At 46.6% G+C, this 24150-nt stretch overlaps 1 protein-coding gene across 1 annotated transcript in view; it reads left to right on the top strand.

The window, feature by feature from the left end:
- The first annotated feature begins 5455 nt into the window (after positions 1-5455).
- FLT1 (fms related receptor tyrosine kinase 1) overlaps positions 5456-24150 on the top strand; it is a 197057-nt gene continuing 178362 nt past the window's right edge. Inside the window, exon 1 of the mRNA XM_020882197.2 lies at positions 5456-5843. Within this exon, the coding sequence (XP_020737856.2) occupies positions 5780-5843 (64 nt within the window). The 5' untranslated portion in view covers positions 5456-5779. The remainder of the gene's footprint in view (positions 5844-24150) is intronic.

Here is a 24150-nt window from a genome sequence, read left to right as displayed (position 1 = left end):
TTCTCAAACTGTAAGGCCTTCGAGGGCAATTGTTAAATCTTCTATGCTACTGTTTTCAACAAGACTGGCCCGGGAATGTGTATGGGTGCAAAAAAAATTTTTTTTTTCTCATTGCTGAATGAGAAAATACATTTTCTGGATTATGCACCACAACACAAAACTTTTCCTTCTGATCGCTTGCCAGGTCACTGCTGGACTAAGCTGGTGCAAGTCTCAAATGAGGCGAGAATATTAACTTGTGTGTGTGTGTGTGTGTGTTTGTATATGAAAGTGGCTCGTAGGGAGGAGAGGAATGGATACTGAGTGTCCGTATGTGCCTAACTGACTAAAAAACATTCCAGTGTCAAATTAAATTCATTTTGGACTTATTTATAATGGTGAAAGTGAAATGTCCAGCGGTAGGATAATATTTCATAGCTATTAAATATAATAATTATGAAGGTTCTATAGAAACACAGAAAAATGCACTGAGAAAAGATTAACATGAAATACACCAAAGACATCACAGTAGGTTTGCTGAGTTGTGGGTTATGATTCATCCTCCAGCCCACTCCTCATCTCTGCGTTTGTCTAAAATGTTTTATAACTAAGAGTATATTAAAAGTGAAAATCACTTAGTCGTGTCTGACTCTTTGCGACCCCATGGACTATAAAGTCCATGGAATTCTCCAGGCCAGAATATTGGAGTGGGTAGCCTTTCCCTTCTCCAGGGGACCTTCCTAACCCAGGGATCGAACCCATGTCTCCTGCATTGCAGGTGGATTCTTTACCAGCTGAGCCACCAAGGAAGCCCAAGAAAAGTACAGTGGGTAGCCTATCCCTTCTCCAGTGGATCTTCCCAACCCAGGAATCGAACCAGGGTCTCCTGCATTGCATGTGGATTCTTTAGCAACTGAGCTATCAGGGAAGCCCTATATTAAAGGTAATGTCATTAAAAAAATAAAAATAAAAATCAGTAGCCGACAGTTATAGACTGATATAAAACTAATCTTTGGCAAAAGTTGTCAATCTACTGAATAGATAACCATTATGCAGGCTTCCTTAGCCAGCTGCTTTTCCTTTAGGTATTTGTCCTTTTTCTGTTTTGCCTTTTCTCCTGCCCCAGTCTTCTCTGATTATCTCCTTCTGAGCTTTTTTTTTAACTTTCCTAAAATACCTTGAATAAAACTCACCTGTTTTATTACCTCTTGCAAGCACTATTCCTGAATAATAACATGGTAAATGGTTAAAAGCTAACATGCAGACTCCCACGGTGAAGATGCAGCTGGAGATGCCTGCATGAGTGCGCAGTGGTGTCTGACTCTTTGAGGCCCCATGGACTGCAACCCACCAGGCTCCTCTGAATTTTCCAGGCAAGAATACTGGAGTGGATTGCCATTTCCTTCTCCAGAAGATCTTCCCAATCCAGGATCTCCTGCACTGGCAGGTGGATTCTTTACCATTGTGCCACCTAGGAAGCCCACAGCTAGAGAAAATGACACAGAATACTTTGGTTTACTTAACTTCTGCAGACTCCTCCTTCCCTCCATTCTTTGAGCTCTGCCCTAGTCAGTGATTTTAATGATGAGGCAGAAGGCACATTTGTCCTATTTTTTGGATGATATGAAGCAGGACATATAAAAAATGCACTGAACGGCAGAATTGGAGACCAGAAAGACTTCAACAGGCCAGAAAGATAGACTAAATGAAACATTTTAAAAAGTGTGTCAAAGGGTCTGCAATATGGGTCATCAAACACTATGATTGGCCCAGTATAGCGAGTTCATACGGCTCCAGATGAAAAAGCCTTGGGTCTTTTAACCAAGAGCACATCTGGCAAGCCTCTAGGGTACAAAGTGGCTGACAGAAAGGGCTCCTTTGATCTTAGGCTACAGTAACAAAAGTACAGGGTCCATGTCACAGCTCCTAGGGAAGAGGCACCAGGCTAACCAGGAGACCAGAGCTGGGAGACACGGGCTCCAAAAGAAGCTGAATGCCTGAATCAGTCAAAATGAGATGAACAGCAGCAGCACCAACCCAGGTGGTCAGGGGTGGAGCGAAGCAGGTGGAGCCAAAAGAAGAGTGGTGGGTGGGTGGAGGTTCCCTAGGGAACTCCATCAGAACTTACCAGCGTTGGAGAAGTGGAACCATGGGTGTACCTGCCTGGGGAATTCAGCAGTTTCCCCAAGGAAGATTGTGAAAATGTACTACTCAGATCTCAGAGGCTGAGCTGTGAAGCAGAGATGTGCTGGGAGATGGCTTTTTTTTTTTTTTCCTTCCATATAACACAGAAGGGTTTTAAAAAGTCATTTGGTTCCTGTAACCAACCACACATAAGTATGCTATGCAGTGTGTAGCATGGAGCAGTTTTTCTTTGCTCTGAAAGCCATCTAACCCAGGACGAAGAAGTCCTGACTGAGCCTTCGTGACTGCAAGCTGATGGGCTCCACACTTGATCCACTGAAGGAAGACGGGGCCCTGGGTCCCCTCCTGTCTCTTACATGACGCTCCCTCTCAGTCTTGAATATTAAAGCTGTTGGTTTTACAAACAGTCTGCCTCTGAATAGGAATCCTCAAGAGAATGTTTGTAGCTGATAACAAGAGTGTCTGGTTTTGCAGGAGATGAAATGTTCTTTTGTATCTGAGCAGGAAGCAAGCAGATAGTGTATTTCAATAGCTTTTTATGCCCACCAGGCACATTGAAATTGATCTTTTCCATCACTATTATCTATAAAGACCCTTTAGTCCGTGATTTAGTTGGAAGAGCGCTGCAGCCTGTTCTCATTCAAAAGTATTATCTCTTTTCAGTGGGGAGGGCTGCGAACCATACTTTATTTTCCATCATTCTAGCTTAAATATTCATTTTTTCTCAATGCTAAAATTTATGAGCTAGAGTGAAATGAGAACAAAACCTTGTGACAACTTGTAGCATCTTGAGTTCTCTGTGAGGAGGCTAATCCAAATAACAAAATAAGAAATAGTAGATAAATTGCTGACTATAATTAAAAGCCTGCAATTTTCAAAAGGATAGTTGGGAAATTTGTGCGAGATCATTCAATGCAGAATGGTTTTGGTGTAAATTAAGTTAGATTCCGCTGGGACTCTTAACCTTAAATCGCTGAGCAATATGCTAGGCTTATATGGGCTTTCAGGTGGCTTATGGGCTTCCAAGGTGGCTCCGTGGCAAAGAATTCATCCGCCTGCCAATCAACGCAGGAGATGGAGGAGATGCTGATTCCATCCCTGGGTGGCGAAGATCCCCTGGAGGAGGGCACGGCAACCCACTCCAGTGTTCTTGCCTGGAGAATCCCGTGGACAGAGGAGCCTGGCGGGCTACAGTCCATGGATTCGCAGAGTGGGAACAGGACTGAGCGACAGAGCATGCACAATATACTAGCATTGCTGATGGACGTCTGAGGTTATGAAATCGTTTCAGCTGTCCATCAAATAACCCTTCTGGTTTCACAAATGAACTCGATGTAGATTCATTTCTGGCAGCAGGCATGTGGAGGGTTGTGTCTCAAATAGCATTTGAAGGGTTGTAATAAACTTTTATAGATTGTCCTATGGACTGCTCCTCCCCCCGCGCCCCCGCTCCGCCACCACCAACACACACACCCCACCCGGAGTCAGCTAAGTGTCTTTCCTAAGAAACATTCCTGAGCTCTTGGACCGCCTCATCTCTGTGCCCATCTTGGACTCAAGCTCCCTCCAGCACTGGCATTCTCGAACTGTCATGTCATATACTCTTGACACATCAATCTCCTCTCCAGAACTAAGCCTCCTGGGAAGACATCTTCCTATCTCAGCGTTTTTGGCCCTAACACTATGCTCGGCTCCGCGAGGGGCTGTAGAAAGGCGGCGCGGAGCCGCTTCTGGGGACAGAGCATGGGACGGACAAGCAGCTCTGAGGTGAGGCAAGGGGGAACACCTCGGTTCTGCGGGTGTGTCCCAGAATGTGACCGAGGGTGGGGGGATCAGTCGCAAGAAAATCCGTTGTTAACCTTTAACCCTGCGATTCGTAAATAACGAAGTGGCCGCGGAATGATACTGCGGTTTTCAGAAGTCAAGCGTGGGAAAGGACAGAGAAAGAGCCGGAAGAGGAGCCCTGGAAAAGCCGCAGAAGTGGAGAGGCCGAGAGGCGCGCCCAGGTTCCTCGTGGTCTTCCTCTCCTCGGAGCCGCGTGGGGCTCCGACTCCGCGCCCCAGCTCCCGCGGCGCAGACGCGCGCTTCCCGCATGGAGCGCCGGCGGCGGGGACCGCTCCTGGCCCTGCCACCCAGGGGTGTGGCAACTCCAGGTCTGCCTAACCTTGCCGCGCGGGAGGCCGTCCAGTCCTTCGGGAAGAGTCGCTGGCCCCGGGTTTAGGAGCCTTCACACTCCTTTTATCGTGACTATCTGGCAGTTTCCAATAGAAGTATTTTTCAAACCAGCGGTATTTACAGGGGCAAGACTGGGCTGCTCCGTGGAGCCTGGAACGGTATCAGCCTTTGAGTTAATGGAGACATAATTGGGGAACAAGGTGGAATTGGTCATGGCAAATGATCTAGTGCCTTACGTTAATTTCACCGGGTTTTGTTCGAAGAGCAGTGGAGTAACTCGCCTCGCGGAGCAAGCTGCCGTCAGAAAAGATTCTTTTCGAGCATTTAATCAAGTTCAAGCGCTCGGCCCTTGAACGTTGCAGGAGCAGCTTCACGTTTCGGCCTTTAAAAAGGTATCGTAATGTTATTGCTTGTTTTGCTTCTAGAAGCGGCGGATTTAGGAAGTGACTTGGGCGGGTTCATCTGTGAGGCCGAAAAGACACAGACGCGCTCCCCAGGGACGCCGGCGGCCTCGCGGTCATCTCGAAGGTGCCAGCCAAGCGTCGGGTCCCCGCGGGCGCTCCTGGCGCGGACCCCTGTGCCCAGGGTGTCCAGCGCCGTCCTAGACGTCTGGGGACAGTCGGGGGGAGTCAGGGAGAGTCGGGGGGAGTCGTGGGAGTCGGGCGAGGGGGCGGGGGGACAGCGCGGGAAAAGCATGAAAACCGGGAGAGAGCCGGCCTGCGCCTCGCCCCTCCCCGTGCCAAGGACACCGTCTAGGAGGCGCGGCTCGCTTCCCACGGTTGGACTTTCCGCCCTCGGGGCTGGGCAGTGGAGGGCCAGCCCCGTCCCCTTCCCAGTTTCGGGCGGCCCCCAGGGCTGAGTAAGCCGGGCGGAGGGAGACGGCAAGGATATCCTGAGAGCGAAGGGGAGGAGGAGGGGAGAGGGGCAGGAGCCGAGAGCCAGGACCCTGAACCTGCAGGTCGGCGCCCCCAGGGCCGCGCCGCCCTAACCTCCCCACGCGCGCCCCGCCCCCGCCCGCCGCGGCCCCCGCCCGCTCCCGAGCCGTAGGGAGTCAGGTCCCGGAGGAAGAGGGTAGGTGGGGAGGCGGATGAGGGGTGGGGGACCCCTTGACGTCACTGGAAGGAGGTGCCGGGGTAGGAAGTGGGCCGGGGAAAGATTATAAATCGCCCCCGCCCTCGGCTCCTCTTCATCGAGGTCCGGTGGAGGCTCGGAGCGCGCCGGAGCGACACTCCTCCTGGCTCCTCCCAGGCGGCGGCAGCGGCGGCGACTCGGAGCGGGCTCCGGGGCTGGAACGCAACGGCCAGAGGACGCCGGGCTCCGAGGATTACCGGGGGAAGTGGCTGTCTCTAGCTGGAGCTGCAGAGAGGAGCGCCGGGGGAGCAGGGCCGGCGGCGGCGGCGGCGGAGCGAGAAGGAATCGGCTGCGGCGGGCGCCCGCGAAGAGCGCGGGCACCGGGCGAACAGGCCGCGTCGCGCTCACCATGGTCAGCTGCTGGGACACCGGGGTCCTGCTGTGCGCGCTGCTCGGCGGTCTGCTGCTCACAGGTGAGGCGCGGCCGGGGCGCCCCCACCCCCGGGGTGGGGGCGAGACAGGGCTCCGAGGGGATCGGGACTCTAGTTGGGGTTTACCCGCCTGGGGCCCTGACGTCCTTTCTCCTCCGGCGGGCAGTCGGGGTGGGCGCCCCGTAGAGCAGCTAGCTGGGGTCCGCGAGCATCGCCGCGCTCGGCTCCGCGCTGCGGCGGCCCCTTGGCGCCTAGAGCCGCCGATTTTGTCGGCCTGGAGACCTCCCACAAGCCAACTGACCCCAACCCCGGTTCTGGGCTCAGGGAATGCCGCGCGCTCGGACCTGCCAGACATCCAGAGCCTGTTCCCAGAGGGTCTGGCCGGGAACGCGGGGGCCCCCCCGGAACAGCGGCTCCGAGGATGCCCGCGAGGCTGCCGGGGTTCTGGGCTGAGACCGGGTCTGGGCGATGTTGGGCACTGACGGCGACGTAGCGCCTCCCGAGGGCAGGAGGTGAGCCCTTGGGGAGGAGATCGCGCGCCCGGCGGGAGCACACAGATCCCAGGAGATGGCGGCAGCTGGTACCCTTCGAGCCGCTCGGGGCCCCGGACCAGCGCATCCAGGGGAACGTTCCCCGGCGTCGACTCCTCGCCGCAGCTTGTTGCTCGCGGCGCCTGAGCGCGTTTTGCGCAGCCACCGGCGTGGAGACTCGGCCAGGGGTCTACTCACCCAGGTCGCCGACCTGAGTGACCTTGGCCGTCGAGGGCAGTCGAGGACCCAAATCCCGTTAAGTTTCAGAATTGCAGGTCTAGTTTTTTAAGTTCCGAAAGGAAACGATTTGGAACAAAAGATGCGATTTGAGGAATCGGTGAGGTCCGCGCCTTTGCCGGGTATTGGGGAAACTGGCGGCGGGACCAGAAGGTTGCCCCCGGGTTAGTGTGAGGTAGCCCCCACCGGGGCGCCAAAACTCGAGGGCATTTAGAGGCTCGAACTCGCCGTTTCGGCTCAGTGGCCAAGACCCCTGGTTTCAGCCTCGGTGGGTGCAGGAAGCCAGGTTTTGGAGCAAAGACAGTAACAGTTAAATATTCTTTCTCTGGGAAGATCCTTCAGTTTCTAAATAACAAGTAATACTTCCAGTTAGATGGATGAAACTGTTAAACCGAGAAGGCAAAACGGATTCCTACTTAATTGGAAGAGAACGCGCTCTAAACTGGAAGTGTTGCTGAAACAACTATATTAAGTGGAGTATTGCTTTTTTACTTCAAAAATACATTTGGGGGTTTGCAAAGTCATGGTATTTTGAAATATAATTGCTTGGAGCGTTTTAATTACATGAAGTCCATCTGTCTATTATGTAAAAGTAAATCTAGGTAAATTACTGTGAATCCAAAAGATGGAGGAAAATGTATATGCTTTATTGGATTTTCTGATTCACACAGTTTTGTTTCAAAAACTAGAAAAGGATGGCTCTGTTCATGGTTAAAAGCAGCTTAGATCCGTGGAAGCTTTTCCGAACAGCGAGTGAGATTCTCTCATGATTCCTGTTCGATTTCACTTAAATGAGGCAGAAATCTTGGAACTCTTTTGTGAGTTTTTAAACATTTTTATACATATGTGTTATAGGGAGAAAGCAGGAGAGAAACATTGGCATGGTGAGAACGTCTTCACCTGCGTGTACAGGAAATGTTCTATCAGCTGCTGGGGTTTGTAATTGCTAATGGGGACTTTGTAAACCACACAGGCTTCCCCGAGGGTGCACAGCTGTCTCCCTGTAAGACAATCAGCTACCTGCTTCCTAAACTTCATCAGGGCTTTCAGACTGACCAAAGGGGCTCCTGTCTAGGGAACGGTGTCTAGATAGGCGCCAAGTTTCTGCCCTGTGGATTTCTGCAGGTGCCAGCTCTGCTCACTGTTGGGTGCTATGTAATTTTATGAGTTATTAATAGTGTGTGGGTGTGCACTGAGATATAAAATAATCAGAGGTTCTTTAATACAAGAGATAACGGCCTTCTCCTGCAAAAAATACATTTACCTTCTTCCAAATATCCTGGGAAATAAAAACACATCAATAATTCAGATACTTCCAGGTCCTCTTTATTGTAAACTCCCTCTAAAAAGGATACTAGTCTTCATTTCTCCAGCTCAAAATCTCATTTTCATATTTTAAGGCACCACACCTTTGACGAAAGCCAGAGACCCTTTTGGTCAACTCCCCATTTTTCTTGCGTTTTTGAGTAGCTAACATGTATAACTTGCTACAACTTATTGGAAATGCCTCACTCGCAAATTTCCTGAGGGGAGCTAATGATATAAAATCAAAATGTACATGACAAAAATTCCCATTTCCAAAATGAATGTAACCTTTCAAAAGCCAACTAATTTGCGTAGCAATTTTTCTTGTTTTCACCAAAGTTTATGAAGCCGCACTTTCTTGGTTTTGTTTTCCCAGAATTGCACATTTGGAATGTTAATTACATAGCACCTTTGGTGTTCCAAATGATGGATCACATTGCAGATAAATTGTAGGTGGTCATCTACTCTATTTCCTGAATACTTTGACCTTGTTTATTTACTATTTTAAGATTTTTCTTTCCCTGTTAAATTCTGTGATAGGCTATCCAGTTGCTTTTCCAGTGAGTGTCAACTACAAATTGGCACTTGCCCTGGATGCCCGCCAGCTATCTCCACAAGGATTAACTCATGTGCTACTGCAGCTGCTGACCTTCAACACCCCCTGAAGTAGTTCAGGGTGGAAAGCACGAGTGAGGCGTCCTGTGCTGGGGGAAAGACTGGCAGGACAAGTCTTCAGATAGTTAGATATTCTCAGGAGCCAATTTTAGGAGCCCAATTCATGTATCTCCCCATATCTAGACAATCACTAAAATCCTTCATGCTGATGACTGTTCCTCATGACCAGCAACAGCTTCACGAGACTAGTAGAAACCTTCTGGAAGAATATGTGCCTGGTTTCATGTACTCCCCTGTCACCAAAATTTCATATACACTGACCTTCTGCCCCGCCTCTTGGGAGCAGTTTCTCAGAGCTGTCTGAGGTGCTGTCTCCCAGGCTCAGTCTTCATTTTGTCCCCAATAAAACTTAAACTGGCAACTCACATGTGCGTTTTTTAGGTCAACATTAGCAATAAGTCGGCTTTGTGTTTTCCTATGTAAAATTCAGATTTTAGGATACATGGTTACTTCTAGGGAAACTTTGTCAAATCTCAAAAATCAATGAATAATTCCGTGAAATAGACTGAACAGTGTCTCTTTTTCTCCCTCCCTTAACTACATTTGCCTGTAGAATGAGTGATAAGCCCTGCGATGCTAGAGCTGAGGCTGAAAGGACAGTGGACTTTCCCCTGCTATCGTTAATCACGTTGGATTTGCTTAGTCACTAGTGAAACACACCTGATTCCAGCCGATTCAGTTCAGTTCAGTTCAGTCACTCAGTCATGTCCGACTCTTTGTGACCCCATGAATCGCAGCACGCCAGGTCTCCCTGTCCATCACCAACTCCCTGAGTTTACTCAAACTCAAGCTCATCGAGTTGGTGATGCCATCCAGCCATCCCATCCTCTGTCATCCCCTTCTCCTCCTGTCCCCAATCCCTCCCAGCATCAGGGTCTTTTCCAATGAGTCAACTCCTCGCATGAGGTGGCCAAAGTATTGGAGCTTCAGCTTCAGCCCTTCCAATGAACACCCATGACTGATCTCCTTTAGGATGGACTGGCTGGATCTCCTTGCAGTCCAAGGGACTCTCAAGAGTCTTCTCCAACACCACAGTTCAAAAGCATCAATTTTTCAGCGCTCAGCTTTCTTCACAGTCCAACTCTCACATCGGTTAGCTTTCTCTTTATCAGGTTTCAAAGAACTGAGCTGTTAGAGGATGCCCAGGCCAGTACGGATCATGACCTTGGGTTTTTTTTTTTTTATCTAACAGAATCTTTAACTGTGATATAGAGTCTACTTTATAACTCTAGTTCCATGATCTCTTCTAAGGAGACCAGTCATTTAAAAACCCGTGTATATTTCTTGGCTTTTAAATTAATCCTCACTATTTGCTCCCCAAATAACTTAAATCAAAAAGAGTTTTTTATTTCAACAAGGATGCTAAACCTCTTATTTAAGCATGAACCTATTTTATATGACTTTTTAGAACAGACCTAAGAATCGCTTGGTTTTTAATCAAGGAGATAGTCTAAATCTCCTTTAAATGTATACAGTATAGAAGTTCAAAATGATATATTGCCCCCAAAACAGTTTTATATCAACCAAAAAACTAATGGTGTCCTTGAGGAAGGTTACCCAGTTGATCACAAAGTTTTGAACGATATTTACTCTGGCTTGGGAGTTCTGCACAGCAAGAAACAAATAACAGTGTAAGTAGCTTCCATAGTGCTTTAAATTGAGATGTACATGTGAGTAAGTGTGAGAACAGAGTGAAGGAAACTCTCTTGGCACCTGGGTGTTAAATGCAGAGCTGGCTGGCATTAGTCTGGGTCTTGGTTCAATTGCACAGTCAGGAGTTGGATATCAGGTAAATATCATGATTTTTCATTGTGGCTAGGGGAGGAAGAACATTTGAAATAACACTGGGCTTAATTTTTGTTAAGTAAAAATGTATCATCAGGAATGGGTAAAAACATCTATTGGGTTTGGTTTAAAGGACCTCGTGGAACAGTCCGTTCTGTTCTGTTGGCCTCAGTCTTCTGGAGCGGCTTGCAAGGAATGACAAGATCTCCTGCCAGATGCTTTCCAGGTTCATTGTTGATTCCTCACACACTTGGGTGCCTTGGAAATTGCATGCTGCTGATGAAAGGACTGGATTTTTATACCAGATTGAGGGAGGGGAAGGAAATGGGAGGAATGGGGTGATGGAGGGAGGGCTTGAAAGGAAAGCCTCTGGCTTAGTATCTGGGACTGCAGGGGGGTTTCATTAAGGAAATGGTCCCATTGAGTCTGCTGAAGATAGTGGACTAGATTTCCTGCATTGCTGCTGGGCGGATGTGGGGGGATGTCAAGAATTCCTGGGGATTTCCCATCAGTCTTGGTAAAGCTGGCTGCCGGAGAGCCATGTCTAATTATTGGTCCTTTCCTTGATTTGAGCTCCTTGAGAGATCTGCTCTCACTTCACAGATGCGTGCACTGTGAGCACTCGGTGGGACGTCACGGGTCCATATACTCCTTTCAGAGATGAGCAGTTTAATGGTGTTTTTTTTTTTCAAGGTTACCAGCTGGCTGGTGGCATACCCAGGAATAGAACCTGGTGTTCAACTGACAGATAACAGTTCTTTAGTTTTGTATTTCCTCTACCCCAAACAAAGTAGAGATGTTCAAATATTTGTGTGCTAAGGTTTCTTTTTAAACGCTGGCATCTTTTTAAAAAATCTTTTTTTTTTTCACTTTATCGAATATATTAAAGTCTTCTTTCCTATCATCAATACATGAATACATATTTTTACTCACATAAAATTAGGATCATATGAACATATTGTAGTGGTAGATGTGTGTTTATATGCTCCTCAGTGGGAAAAAAATCTATTCAAGTTGCCTTTTAAACTTAAAACATCATTTATATTTTAGCACATCACCATTAATGCTTTACAACAGTAGTTTGAATGACCGTGTAGCATTTCATGGTATGGCTGTGCCGTAATTTATTAAACCAAGCTGACATCTTTTTTTAATATGAAAAAACTTTAAAGCCCCTAAGGAGTTTAATTAAGAATATCAACATGATGGCTGCTTATAGTAAACTGAAAGATTTGGTGAGAAGACTAATGTTTCTTGTGAACAGCTGGAATCCTCCTTTTGAACTGCTGCGGCTTGAATAATTGTGGCTATGGCACTGGCTTCATCTCTTACCACTTCCCTCCACACACCCCCGTGCCCCAGCCACACAAACTACCCTCATCAAAGAACTAACTCACCGTTCTTTAGATGGGCTTTCCACTTTGCGTGCTGTTTGCCTGCAAGACCCTTTTTTCTCTCTCTGCATCTTTTCTTCCCCTGCCTTCAAAATTCAGCTGAGAAATTCTTAACCCAATGAGCTCCTCCTTGTAGCCCCAGACTGAAGAACTGGTTTTTTCTACTGTATATAGTCTCTTCTTATAGCCCCTATGTAAGCCCCTGTTCCTGTTCTCATCTTGCATCGTTAGTATTCTGTTCATGTGTCTACCCTCGCTGTTTGGAGTGGAGAGCCCGTGTCCTAGGTCTCCTTAGATCCCTGGTGCCTAGTGTCATGCCTGGCATGGATGCGCTTAGTAAATGTTGGAATAAAAGAATGAATGATGTAGCCACACTATCACTTCAAAGAAGAAATCTCTCTGACCAGCTACGAATTTATTCCGGGTCATCAGTACCCCTGCCTGTTCGTGGAGCTCAGTTAACGGTGGATTCCTTGAAGAAGCTGTTTCTCAATAGACAATATTTGTCTTCTGTTGTGAGTAGCTAAGATCTGGGGAATGAGTTGGGATGTTCAACTCTGAGATGCCTGTGTCCTGTGAGCCCACCAGTTCGGTCACGATGCTTCCCTGAGGCCTTTGGGCTGGCAAGGCTGGGTGGCGGTGGTCTGTGCAGCCCTTCTGTCTCAGCCTCTATGAGTGAGAGGCCAAGCGCTCCTTTGTCTTTACCCCGTGGTGCTCTGGACCATTTTTACTGTACTGTAAGCCACAACTATTTATTGCTTTAACTTACTTGTTCTTGGATAGACTCAAACCTGAGTCACTGGGTGTTGCACTCTGTTGCAGATCTGAATGACAAAGACACACTCAGAATCAAGCCTCTGTTTTAAAGGAGCCTCGTTGCTAGTCGCCTAGCTTCCTCCTTCCTTAGAATAATGGGTCCTCCTCAACTGTTCATGCACATGGGTTTTACAAGGCTTTTGCCTCTAAAGCAAAGTCACTTGGTGTAAAAAGCTGGGACGGTGGGCATCGCTCTCTGTGAGCCGTTGTCAAGGGCACGTCACCGGCCCATGGTGCTGTCCTGCGGATGATAACGCACCTGTGTGCGTCCTACTGGCTTGAAATGCCAGGCACTTGCCTTCTTCCTTGCCTCATTATTGCAGATCTTGGCAAACGCTTTTGCCTTCCCACAGATTACCACGGTTGCTTACAGGTCCTTTTCTCAGCCAGGCTGGCTGTCCTTCCATTTAACTAGTGTGAATGTGTTTCCTTTCAAACCACAGACCCACCCACGTGGTTGACACAGGCAAAGCTGTAACTGTGATCAGGTTCTTTTGTGAAAAAGAGGCCTGAAGTGAACCTTGTACAAATGAAAAGCCTTGTCTTCCATTATTTGCAGATGTGAAACCCCTTGAACTCAAGGCCTCCTTGGGTGGCCCTTGATCAGTAATTAGGCTTCCAGCGGAGTTTTGTGAAACCCTTTTCTCTAGGGTCCCCAGCCTTGACTCAACATTAGACTCTTATGGGGAGCTTTAATTTTAGAATCCTCTCGTCGTGGCTGCGCTTCTGACCAATCCAGTTGATCATGAGTTTTTGAGTGGGGCCCAGGCATGAGTCATGTCAAAGTTCCCAGGTGATTCCAGTGGGCGGCAAGGTTAAGGGCATCATACTACCCATGATTCAAATCACCTGGAGAGCTCGAAGGGCAGCGCCGAGCCCTGATTCAGTAGGTGGGGGTGGGGCGCAGTATCTGCATTTCTAACTAGATCCCTGGTGGTGCTGAGGCCTGAGACAGACCACACTTTGAAAGTCTGTCTTTTCTGATCAACTTGACTCTGTACAACAGGCTCTGGTTTCATCCGCCTCACTACAACTGAATATAGCCAATATTAAAATGTGATTGTGGAATCTAGGAAAATGGTATTAATGAACCTATTTGCAGGGAAGGAATGGAGACACAGATGTAGGGAACAGACTTGTGGATGCAGAGGGGGAAGAAGAGAGTGGGACGAATTGAGACAGTAGCAGTGACATATATCACTACCGTGTGTGAAATACTGGCTCGTGGGAAGCTGCTATATAGCACAGGGACCCCAGCCTGGTGCTCTGTGATGACCTAGAGGGGTGCGAGGGCAGAAAAGCTGAAGAGGGAGGAGATATGTATAAAATGATGACAGATTTGCATTGTTGTATGGCAGAAACCAACACAACATTGTAAAGCAATTTTCCTCCAATTAAAAAGTGAAAAACTCCCTGCCCTAGGGCTCAGCTGAGAGGCCTGGCCACCTTGGAGGTACCTGCTCCAGGGCCAATCTGGAAAATGCACTCAATTAAATCATTACTAGACATCTAGCAGGGCTTCCCAGCTGGCGCAGTGGTGAAGCATCCGCCTGTCTATGCAGGAGATACAAGAGATAGATGCAGGTTCCATCCCTAGGTGGGGAAGATCCCCTGGAGGAGGAAAGAGCAACCCATTCCAGTATTCTTGCCCGGAGAATCCCATGGACAGAGGAGCCTGGCAGGCTACAGTCCCTAGGGGACTCGCAAGAGTCAGATAGAACTATTACTAGACACCTAACGCAAGGTGAGGAAACTGTCTATGAGGAAGAGCACATGTTGGCAGAGGAATTCTGGGATAAAGTGCTTGGGGTGCGCAGGTCTGTTTTGCAGGGCATCGTATGTGAGTTAGGAGCCAGGACTGAATTGCTGGTCTAGACAGTGAGGTTGCCATAGTCCTCTGACTCGCACCATGGGACACTCAGCCTGTCCTCCACAGAATGTGGCTGCATGTCTACAGAGTCCTTGGAAAGATGCCACACTATTGACCTGACCTCCACCCACACACCGTGGTCCAGCCCCACTTCAAGAAACCCTGCAAGAGGCTGGCAGAAGCCTGGCAATGCTTTGTGTGTCTGACTGAGCCCCTGTGTCCGGATTCCTCTGCTGGGACCAGCGTCCCCCTTTGGGTGGCTGAATGGTACCCTGCTGGAGCAGTATGCTCTGCTGACTTGGGAACATGCCAGGGGTCTGTCCCCAGGGGTGAGCGAAGTCGCTGCCCTGTTGCAGAGAGCTGGCCTCACGCCAGGCAGAACCATGGGTGCAGGAACCCTTCTTGTGAAACTCCCCAGAGGGTAAGCTGCTTCTCCTCCCCGAGAGTATCTCCGGGCATCTATAGGGCGTTTACGACCCAGTGTTATGTGAGCTCTGGACACTTTCAGATACGGAAAGAGCATATCACTTCCCCGTGGGTGAATCACTGCTTCTCAGTCCTGAGTCATGAGAGCATTTGTATCTGTCATGTCTTGCTACATAGCAAGCTGCCCCCAAACATCACAGTGGGCTACAACAAGAATCCGTTATGTCTCATGAGTGCGTGGGTTAGACATCTGGGTGCGGCTCAGTTGGGTCATTCACGCAGTTGCGGTCCCCTGGCTTTGCAGTTTTGCAGCTGGCCCCGAGGCACTGGCTGTCATGGGGCCTCCCTCCTGCGTGCAGCCTTCGCCACCCAGTTATCTAGCCCGGCCTCCTTCCTGGGGGCAGGAGCCGTCTGAACTGGTGACAAAGCCTTGGAACCCCTGCAGCGCCATTCCTGCCGCACTGGGATGGTCAGAGGGGTGGGGAATTGCTTCTCTCTGGACTGAGGGGTGGGGAATTTGATTCTCTCTGGATTCGAGTTGGTGCTGAGGCTGTGGGCACGGTCCTCAAGGAGACAAAGGACAAGAAGCTGCTGCTCTACTTCAGGTGAATGAATGAAGATGTGGATCAAGCAAGAACTTTTTACACAGTGTAAATTTGGAAACCTTTGTGGGTTGGAAAAATCTCTAGCATATCCTGTATCCCTGCTTACCATGAGGTCTCATGTCCACATCTTCCCCAGCCCGTGAAATATTTTTATATCTTCCATAAATCTAGTTCATTAACATAAGGTATATAGAACCTGAAATGATGATAACTTGGATTGTTAGCTTTCGATGTGAAAGATTAGTTATGTGTCTGGAGTGGATAAAATTATGTCAGTGAAGGGGGGAAAGTGCTGTTTAGTGCCTAGCCCTTCTTTTCAGTCTGCTGAGTCGCTTCAGTTGTCTCCAACCCTTTGTGGCCCCATGGACTGTAGCCCGCCAGGCTTCTCTGTCTATGGGACTTTATGGGCAAGAATACCGGAGTGGGTTGCCGTGCCCTCCTCCAGGGGATCTTCCCAACCCAGGGATTGAGCCCCTAGGTTCAGTCTGGATATTTGGCTGTAGTTTGGCCAAGAAAATAATAGTGAGTAATGTCTCAACCCTTCTTAACCCATTAGCTAAAGACTATTGGTCCAGTGGAAGAGCTTCCTATTTATAATTCTCTTGATTAGGGGACACAGGCCATGGTTACCATGGCTCCAGCCTCTCATGAACACCATGGCACTGGCAGGGGGCGAGGGGACAGCTGCCCTTCAGGTTGTGAGTGCAGGCAGCTCTGCAGCTTCTTAGGGCTTACATCAGAGGATCTCTGACCGTCATCTTCTGGGGGACGTGGTGTGGCTCTGTGTTAGGGAAGAGGGCAGGGAAGCAACTTACCCTTACGGGTTGTCAGGCACTTATATTGCTCAGTCCCGAGAGGTAGGCACAGTGCTCTTACATGTGAGAAACTGTTGTTACTATTTAGTTGCTAAGTCATGTCCAGCTCTTTGCAACCCCGTGGACTGTAGCCCGCCAGGCTCTTCTATCCATGATATTTCCCAGGCAAGAATACTGGAGGGGGTTGCCATTTCCAATGAGAAAACTGAGGCTTAGGTAAATTAAGTACTTTTCCTAAGATCACAGAATGCCTAAGAATTAATACTTAAATTAATTAAAGATGGGCCTTCCTGGTGACTCAGTGGTAAAGAATCCACCTGCCAGTGCGGGAGCTGCAGGAGACATGTGTTCGCTCCCTGGGGTCGGGAAGATCCCCTAAAGAAGGAAATGGCAACCCACCGCAGTATTCTTGCCTGGAGAATCCCATGGAGAGAGGAGTCTGGCAGGCTACAGTCCATGGGGTCACAATAAAAGTCAAGCATGACTTAGCGAAATTAAATACTTTCCCTGAATTGGAATCATTTAAATCTGGTTCTATCAAACCCCAAACCCTCCTCCTCTTAGCACGCCTAAAAAAAGGGGGAGAAGGGAAAGAGCATGGCTGAGACTGTGCTAGTCTTTCTCCTCCTTCCAAACCATTCTCTCCTTGGAGCTTTGGCAGCTCCAAAGAATGTGAGACTCCTCCGCTGCTGTGGCCTCTGGTGGCCCTGGGAGGTTCCACTGCTGTGTGCGGCAGACTCCACTTAAGGCTCCGTTAAGACAGAATTTTCATCATCTGGGTTTTCTTATCATGGGTTACTCAAGGCCCTTCCAAAAAATTCAAGTCGGAGACAGGTCTCCAAAGCCATTAAGAACATGACTCTTCACAGGCTCCCAGACTCCTCTCCCACATGGGGCTCTAAATGACCTGAGCCTGCACAGGGGGATGGCTGAGGCCGCCAGGCGCTTTGCTTCCTTCGCATCAGGCTGGTCCCCTGACAGGCCAGGCTGCCCTCTGCCAGACTGTTTCTGGGAATGTCTACTTCTTTGCATTTTAGATCCCAGAAACCACAAAGACCTGGAGCTTTTCATTAATGAAGCTGGAGTCGAGGGGAGGACCCTGATGCCTCGTAAGCTGGGGCTGGGGCGGACTCTGTCTTTGGGGGCGGAATGTGCATATCACCAAGAACCTCTTCAGAAATGTCCATCCATTTACACACTTTTAACTTTGTTTTATGAATGGAAACCACAGATGTTACATTCTGATGGAGTGTCCAGGCCAGGAAACCTAGATCTTCCTGATTTTGAAATCAGTACTCTCACCAACAGCAATTATCTGAAAGATCTTGAATGATGAAATCTAGGAATTAAGAAAAAGCCAGGGGTTTGGTTTTCAGTGTTTAGAATAAAAAGTTATTATATTGGGCTTCCCTGTGGCTCCGTCAGTAAAGAATCCACCAGCAATGCAGGACACCTGGGTTCTATCCCTGGGTCGGGAATATTCCCTGGAGAAGGAAATGGCTACCCACTCTGGTATTCTTGGTGTTCTGCGTTAAGATTAAAGAGCTGTTATGGGGCTTCCTTTGTGGCTCAGCTGATAAAGAATCCACTGCAATGCTGGAGACCTGGCTTTATCTCTGGGTCGGGAGGATCCCCTGGAGGAGGAAATGGCTACCCACTCCAGTATTTTTGGTGTTCAGCATTAAGAGTAAAAAATTGTTATGGCCCATGAGAAAAAGACAACTGTCCAAGAGCACTGTGCTAGAGTGAGCACCCATCAGTCTGGGATGGCCATGACAGGCTCTGCAGTCCCTGTTTGATTGACAGTCCTTGTCTGGTTAGCAGAATGGTAGTGTTTGTTTAAGGCCCGAGTCTCTTCCTTAGATCATTTCTTTCAGACATTCAGACCTGCAAGAAGGCAAGGAAAAGAGAAGCACATTTTACTTCTTCTTTGATCTTTACTTAGGGATGCAGTTTTTTTTTTTAAATTAAAGTATACTTGATTTGCAATGTTAATTTCTGCTATAGAGCAAAATGATTCAGATTTACATATGTGTAATTGTTTTTCATATTCTTTTCCATTATGGCTTATCCCAGGATATTGACTATAGCTCCCTGTGCTATACAGTAGGACTTTGTTGTTTATCTATCCTATATATATAATAGTTTGCTTCTGCTGACCCCAAACTCCCAACCTTTTCTTCCCCAACCCACTTCCCTTTGGCAAGCACAACTCTGTTCCCTATGTCTGTAAGTTGTCTTTCTCTTCTTGACGTAACTTCACTTTGTGTGATAATCTCTAGTTCCATCCATGTTGCTGCAAATGGCTTTTTTTTTAATGCTGAGTAATATTCCATTGTGTATGTGTACCACATCTTCTTTTTCCATTCATCTGTTGATGGGCATTTAGATTATTTTTGTGTCTTGACTATTGTAAATAGTGCTGCTATGAACATAAGGGTGCATGTATAATAATAATTAAGTGAAAGTGTTAGTTGCTCAATCATGTCTGACTCTTTGTGACCCCATGGACTTTAGCCTGCCAGGCTCCTCTGTCCATGGAATTCTCCAGGCAAGAATACTGGAGTGGCTAGCCATTCCCTTCTTCAGGGCATCTTCCTGACCCAGGGATCAAACCCAGGTCTCTTGCATGGCAGGCAGATTCTTTACTGTCTGAGTCACCATAATGCTGCAGTGAACATAGGGGCACATATCTTTTCAAATTATAGTTTTATCTGAATATGTGCCCAGGAGTGGGATTGTTGGATCATATGGCAACTCTATTTTTAGTTTTCGAGGAACCTGCACACTGTTTTCCTTAGTGGCTGCACCAACTCACTTTCCCACCAAGTAGTGTAGGAGAATTCCCTTTCTCCACACTGAGAGGGATATACTTTGATACCAGCATATGAGCATGTTTACTCAAATCTGAGAAAAAAAAAAAATCCCGTTCTGCCACCTAGAGAGGAGTTTTATCTCTTGTTCCAAGGAGACAGTAGAAAGTGTGATCAAAGGGCTGCATGGCTTGGATGAAAGTTGTAAGGAGGGTGACCTATATACTGTTGGATTTTTATGATGGTTTTCTTTTTCTAAGTTGGCATTAGAGAAACTGAAAATATATGTAAACAGACAGAGAGGCAGCCATATATTGGAGGGGATTGCAAACAAACAATTTTAAAAGGCAATGTAAACTTGTGTTACAGCATTTCATCTGTGATTAATGGTATTGTTTTCTTTCTGGAAAACTCTCTCTTTTCCACTTATGGTCTCCTGCTGGATCAGATTTTTGTTTTCTGTTGTTATTTGGAAAGTTTTGTAGCTTTGAAATCTTTTCCATAGGGAATTCTGCTAGAACTAGAGAAGCCGGGGGTGGGGGGTGGGGGGGGGGGCGTATGGGAATTGAGTAATTGTATCGCCCTAGACTGGAATTTGTATACCTACAAATTCTTACAGTGTAGGAATACTTGACACATATTGTTGGTATATAGATTAGAAGTTGTTCTACCACTCACTTCCCTACCCCATTTCCTGTTCTCAAAGCTGGTAAGTGAAAAATACCTTAAGTCCAGCATTTGCCACACAAAGCCACTTTGAAATACAGGAAACTCCTACCCAAGCTAATTTTCGAGAATTTGTACTTTGGTCCTTTTGGTCTGGATGTTAAATGTAGTGATTCTATATCCATGTAGAGAGGAGTAGTAAAATTCTAAAGAGGAGAAACAGAGTTGTTGATTTTTCGTGTGCTTTATGGCAAGCAGATGGCATGGGATCGCTTAGCTGGAGTAATTCACTCACCATTTTGGAAGAGTAAGTCCAAACTTGGGAGGGGAAATTTCTTTAAAGAAACATGTTTTCTGACAGTGTCTTGGAACACTCTCTTCTGCTCTAGTTTCACAAGAGAAAGCACTGACCATATTGAATTTAATTCTCCTGATGTCCATTTCACCGCCAGTCATCCTCTGAGGTTCATGTTCAACCTCCAGTGTGAATCTGGCATGCATGGAGGAGTCTTTTATTTTAGAGCATTTTTAACATACTCACTTAAAATCTGCTCAAGCGATTATCGTGGACTCACCCATTGTATTTTATTTCAAGATGGGAACATGGTTGTATTCATTGTGCTGCATGTTGCCCTTTGAGTAAGTGTATCATTTTGTGATGTGAACTGGACTTTACTGAAATGACTCACTCATGTTAGTGAAGAATTCATGACTCCCTGTATTCAAAAATGTGTCCTTTAAAAACAAAGGGCACCTAGCTTTGAGATGATCTCCATTTGTTGACTTAGATAATCTTGAACTCCTGGTGGTGTTCACCTAATCCATTCAGTGACTCATGTCCTAAGGGGCTGCTCAGTGCCCGAAAGCCCTTCAAGAAGGAGGGCTGGTTTCTGCTTCATCTTCACAGCTGTGAATCTCAGCTTCCTTCCCAAATAGCACAGAAGACAGTTGATTGGGAACCTTGATTTGTAGGTACATCAGTGCAGTCTAAACATAAAGGTGATGCTATGATTGCCGCCATTGTTTTCGCCATCTGGGATAAGAACATTTGTGTTGAAAACCATTTCCCCATGGCTCTGGATCATCCATGGTGTAGACTAGGAAAAGAGATGAGGAGGGACAAGTTAAGTCCTGGCCAAACTGATCCAGGAGGGGAAGTGGGTGGGAGAAGATGAGATGGTTGGATGGCATCACTGATTCAGTGGATGTGAGTTTGAGCAAACTCCTGGAGATAGTGAAGGACAGGGAAGCCTGGCATGCTGCAGGCTGTGGAGTCGCAGTCAGACACGGCTGAGCAAATGAACAACAGCAAACTTATCATATCCAATCAATTTCTTTTATTCCCCTTGTTCAGCATCCATCCCGTGTCTTTTCCATGATTTCAAAAAGCACAGTGTGACCTAGGCATATCTTCCAGTGAATGTTCACTTGTGCCTTTTTTTCCCCAGTAGCAAATGAAGTCAAATAGACCCCAGACTTTAAAAAAAAAAAAGCCTAAACCAGGGCATTGGAAAGAGACAATAGGGTTCTTCTCAGCAAAGAGATCAAGGAAAGCAGAGCTTTAGAAGCAAGAGAATTAAGAGTAGTTGATAAAAGAAAACAATTGTATGCAAAGTAAAGATGGGTTTCAGAGGGTTTGCAGATTTGAAGGAGAGACAGAAAGAGACCCTGGTGTTTCCTTCAGCAAATACACACTAATTCTTCTGGTCTTAGCTTCAACATCATTCTTCTGAGAGAGTCCTTCACTCCCAGGGCTCGATGCCCTCCCCCAACTCTGGTACATTTCCCTCTAAACATCCACTAACGTAATGTACTTTTACATTTGTAAAATAACTAATTTATAAGTACAAAATTATATCCATCCATATACACTTAGTTATCTGTTATCCATCCTAAGTTATAAAGCCTTTAAAGAAGTGACCTTGTTTGTCTTGTTTTTATTGTATCCTTCTCTTAGGATATGTTGCCGTTGGTGTGTACGACTCTTTGCAACCCCATGGGCTGCAGCACGCCAGGCTTCCCTGTCCTTCACTATCTCCCAGAGCTTGCTCAAACTCATGTCCATTGAGTTGGTGATCCCATTCAACCATCTCGTCCTCTGTCATCCCCTTCTCCTCCTGCCTTCGATCTTTCCCAGCATCAGGGTCTTTTCTAATAAGTCGGCTCTTTGCATCAAGTGGCCAAAGTATTGGAGCTTCAGCTTCAGCATCAGTCCTTCCAATGAATATTCAGGGTTGATGTCCTTTAGGATTGACTGGTTTGATCTCCTTGTTGTCCAAAGGACTCTCAAGAGTCTTCTCTAACACTAGTTTGAAAGCGTCAGTTCTTCAGTGTTCAGCCTTCGTTATGGTTCAAATCTCATATCCATACATGACTGCTGGAAAAAACGTAACTTTGATTATACAGATCTTTGTTGACAAAGTAATGTCTCTACTTTTTAATACGCTAGGTTTGCCATAGCTTTTCTTCCAAGGAGCAAGTGTCTTTTAATTTTCGTGGCTGTAGTCACCGTCTGCAGTGATTTTGGATCCCAGGAAAATTAAAGTCTGCCACTGTTTCCATTGTTTCCGCATCTATTTGCTGTGAAATGATGGGACCAGATGCCATGATCTTAGTTTTTTGAATGTTGAATTCTATGAAGATGTACAAGACCTTCTAGAACTAAAACCAAAAAAGATGCCTTTTCATCATAGGGGACTGGAATGCAAGTAGAATATGTTAGAAATATTCAATGGAAGAATAAATGCTGAGGTTGTAGAGCAGAGAGCGCCTCAAGATGATGGGGTGAGAGGAAGTGGGTGTCTGGGGATAGAAGTAGGAGAAGAAAACAGAGTTGGCTGACTGTAAAAGGGATGAGAAGAGGACATGAATGAGGGTGATGTGTCGCCAGCTTCCTGGAATCGTGGACGGGAGTCTGACCCTTAACCTGCTGCATCAGTTTCATCTCCCGGCTGGTGGTTTCACTTTGTGGGGACAGCTCCAGTCTTGGGGACCTGACTCCCTCTCTTCAGAGTTCTTCCTTTGGTTTCATGTAACTTCTGCTTCTTGGTTTTGGTCTTATCCTTCAGAATGAGCTGATTCATAAGTTACTGTAAAACCTGTTGGCACAGTGGCAAAGAATCTACCTGCCAATGCGGGAGATGCAAGAGACGAGGGTTCAGTCCCTGGGTTGGGAAGATCCCCTGGAGGAGGGCATGGCAACCCACTCCATCATTCTTGCCTGGAAAATTCCATGGACAGAGGAGCCTGGTGGGGCTACAGTTCATGAGGCTGCAAAGAGTCGGATACACTGAACACCAACGCATACACACTTAAAGCCTGTTAGGTCAATGGCCAACTGATAATAGAAATCGGTGTTTGGTTTTATTTTTTTCTTCCATCAGGTGTGTGATATCTTAGATGATAGTAAAGATTCAGATTCTATACCAACTAGTGCAATTGTATGAGTAAAAATGCCCCAAGAATGAGAACCAATTTGCTTCAGATTTTGGATGCAAGTGACTTTAAAGTCTTTCATGGATATTTGTAAGGAAGACTCTAATATCACATATTGGAGTGAAAAGCCTTCAGTCAATTTGTTTCTTTTAAAATCGAGATACTTCCAGTGGCAGCATACTGCTTTTAATTGGTTCCTTTTCCTTCCAGAAGCTTGGCTGTCAGCAAAACTTGTATAACATTAATTCCACCTGAGATAAAGAATTTTTTTGAAGTTTGTAAAATCTTAGGAAGGCCAGCTATTACCTATATTTACTATGTAAATTGAGTCTTAAAAAAACATGAAAATTAAAGCAAAGCAGAATTGAAAAGAACTGTTCAGTCAGTGCACCCACCACATTGTCTATGTAGGATTAATCTCCAAAATATGTGTAATGAAAAGCAATTGTATTCCAAATTGTTTAATTTAGAAGGAAACTGATTTTGACAACAAACACAATGGTCAAGGACAGTGTTTAATGAGCCTTAGAAAAGTATGCTAACAGCTTTCAAAACCTCCATTCCCCTATGATGGATAACTTTATTGCACACTCTTGGCCATTTAAATCTCAAGGGTCAGAGGGTTTGTATATGTTATTGGTAACAAAGACAGAGATCTCTCAACTTTTCTCTTAGTGAATTTATAAAACACCTCCTTTATAGACAGTCCAAAGAACTCCAGAAAAAATGTGTTTTGTGTAGTTTAGACTTGAGAAGCAATCGGAATAAGCTTGAAATTAACATCAGGACTTTATCACACTCAGCCTTCCAATCTCATTTTATTTCTCCCTTGTTTTTATATGAAAAGCAAGTGGTGGTGTGTCATTATTTGTAAGAAGGTAGAAAGTCAGTGTATAAAAAGCATGGACCAAACTTTGAGTTAGGAATAACAGCATTTTCTGCTTTTTCAGCTAGAGTTTAAGGTATATACTTGCCTG

Source organism: Odocoileus virginianus, chromosome 8 (assembly GCF_023699985.2).
Source record: "Odocoileus virginianus isolate 20LAN1187 ecotype Illinois chromosome 8, Ovbor_1.2, whole genome shotgun sequence".
Classification (NCBI taxonomy): Eukaryota; Metazoa; Chordata; class Mammalia; order Artiodactyla; family Cervidae; genus Odocoileus; species Odocoileus virginianus.
This window is presented reverse-complemented; position numbering and strand designations above follow the sequence as displayed.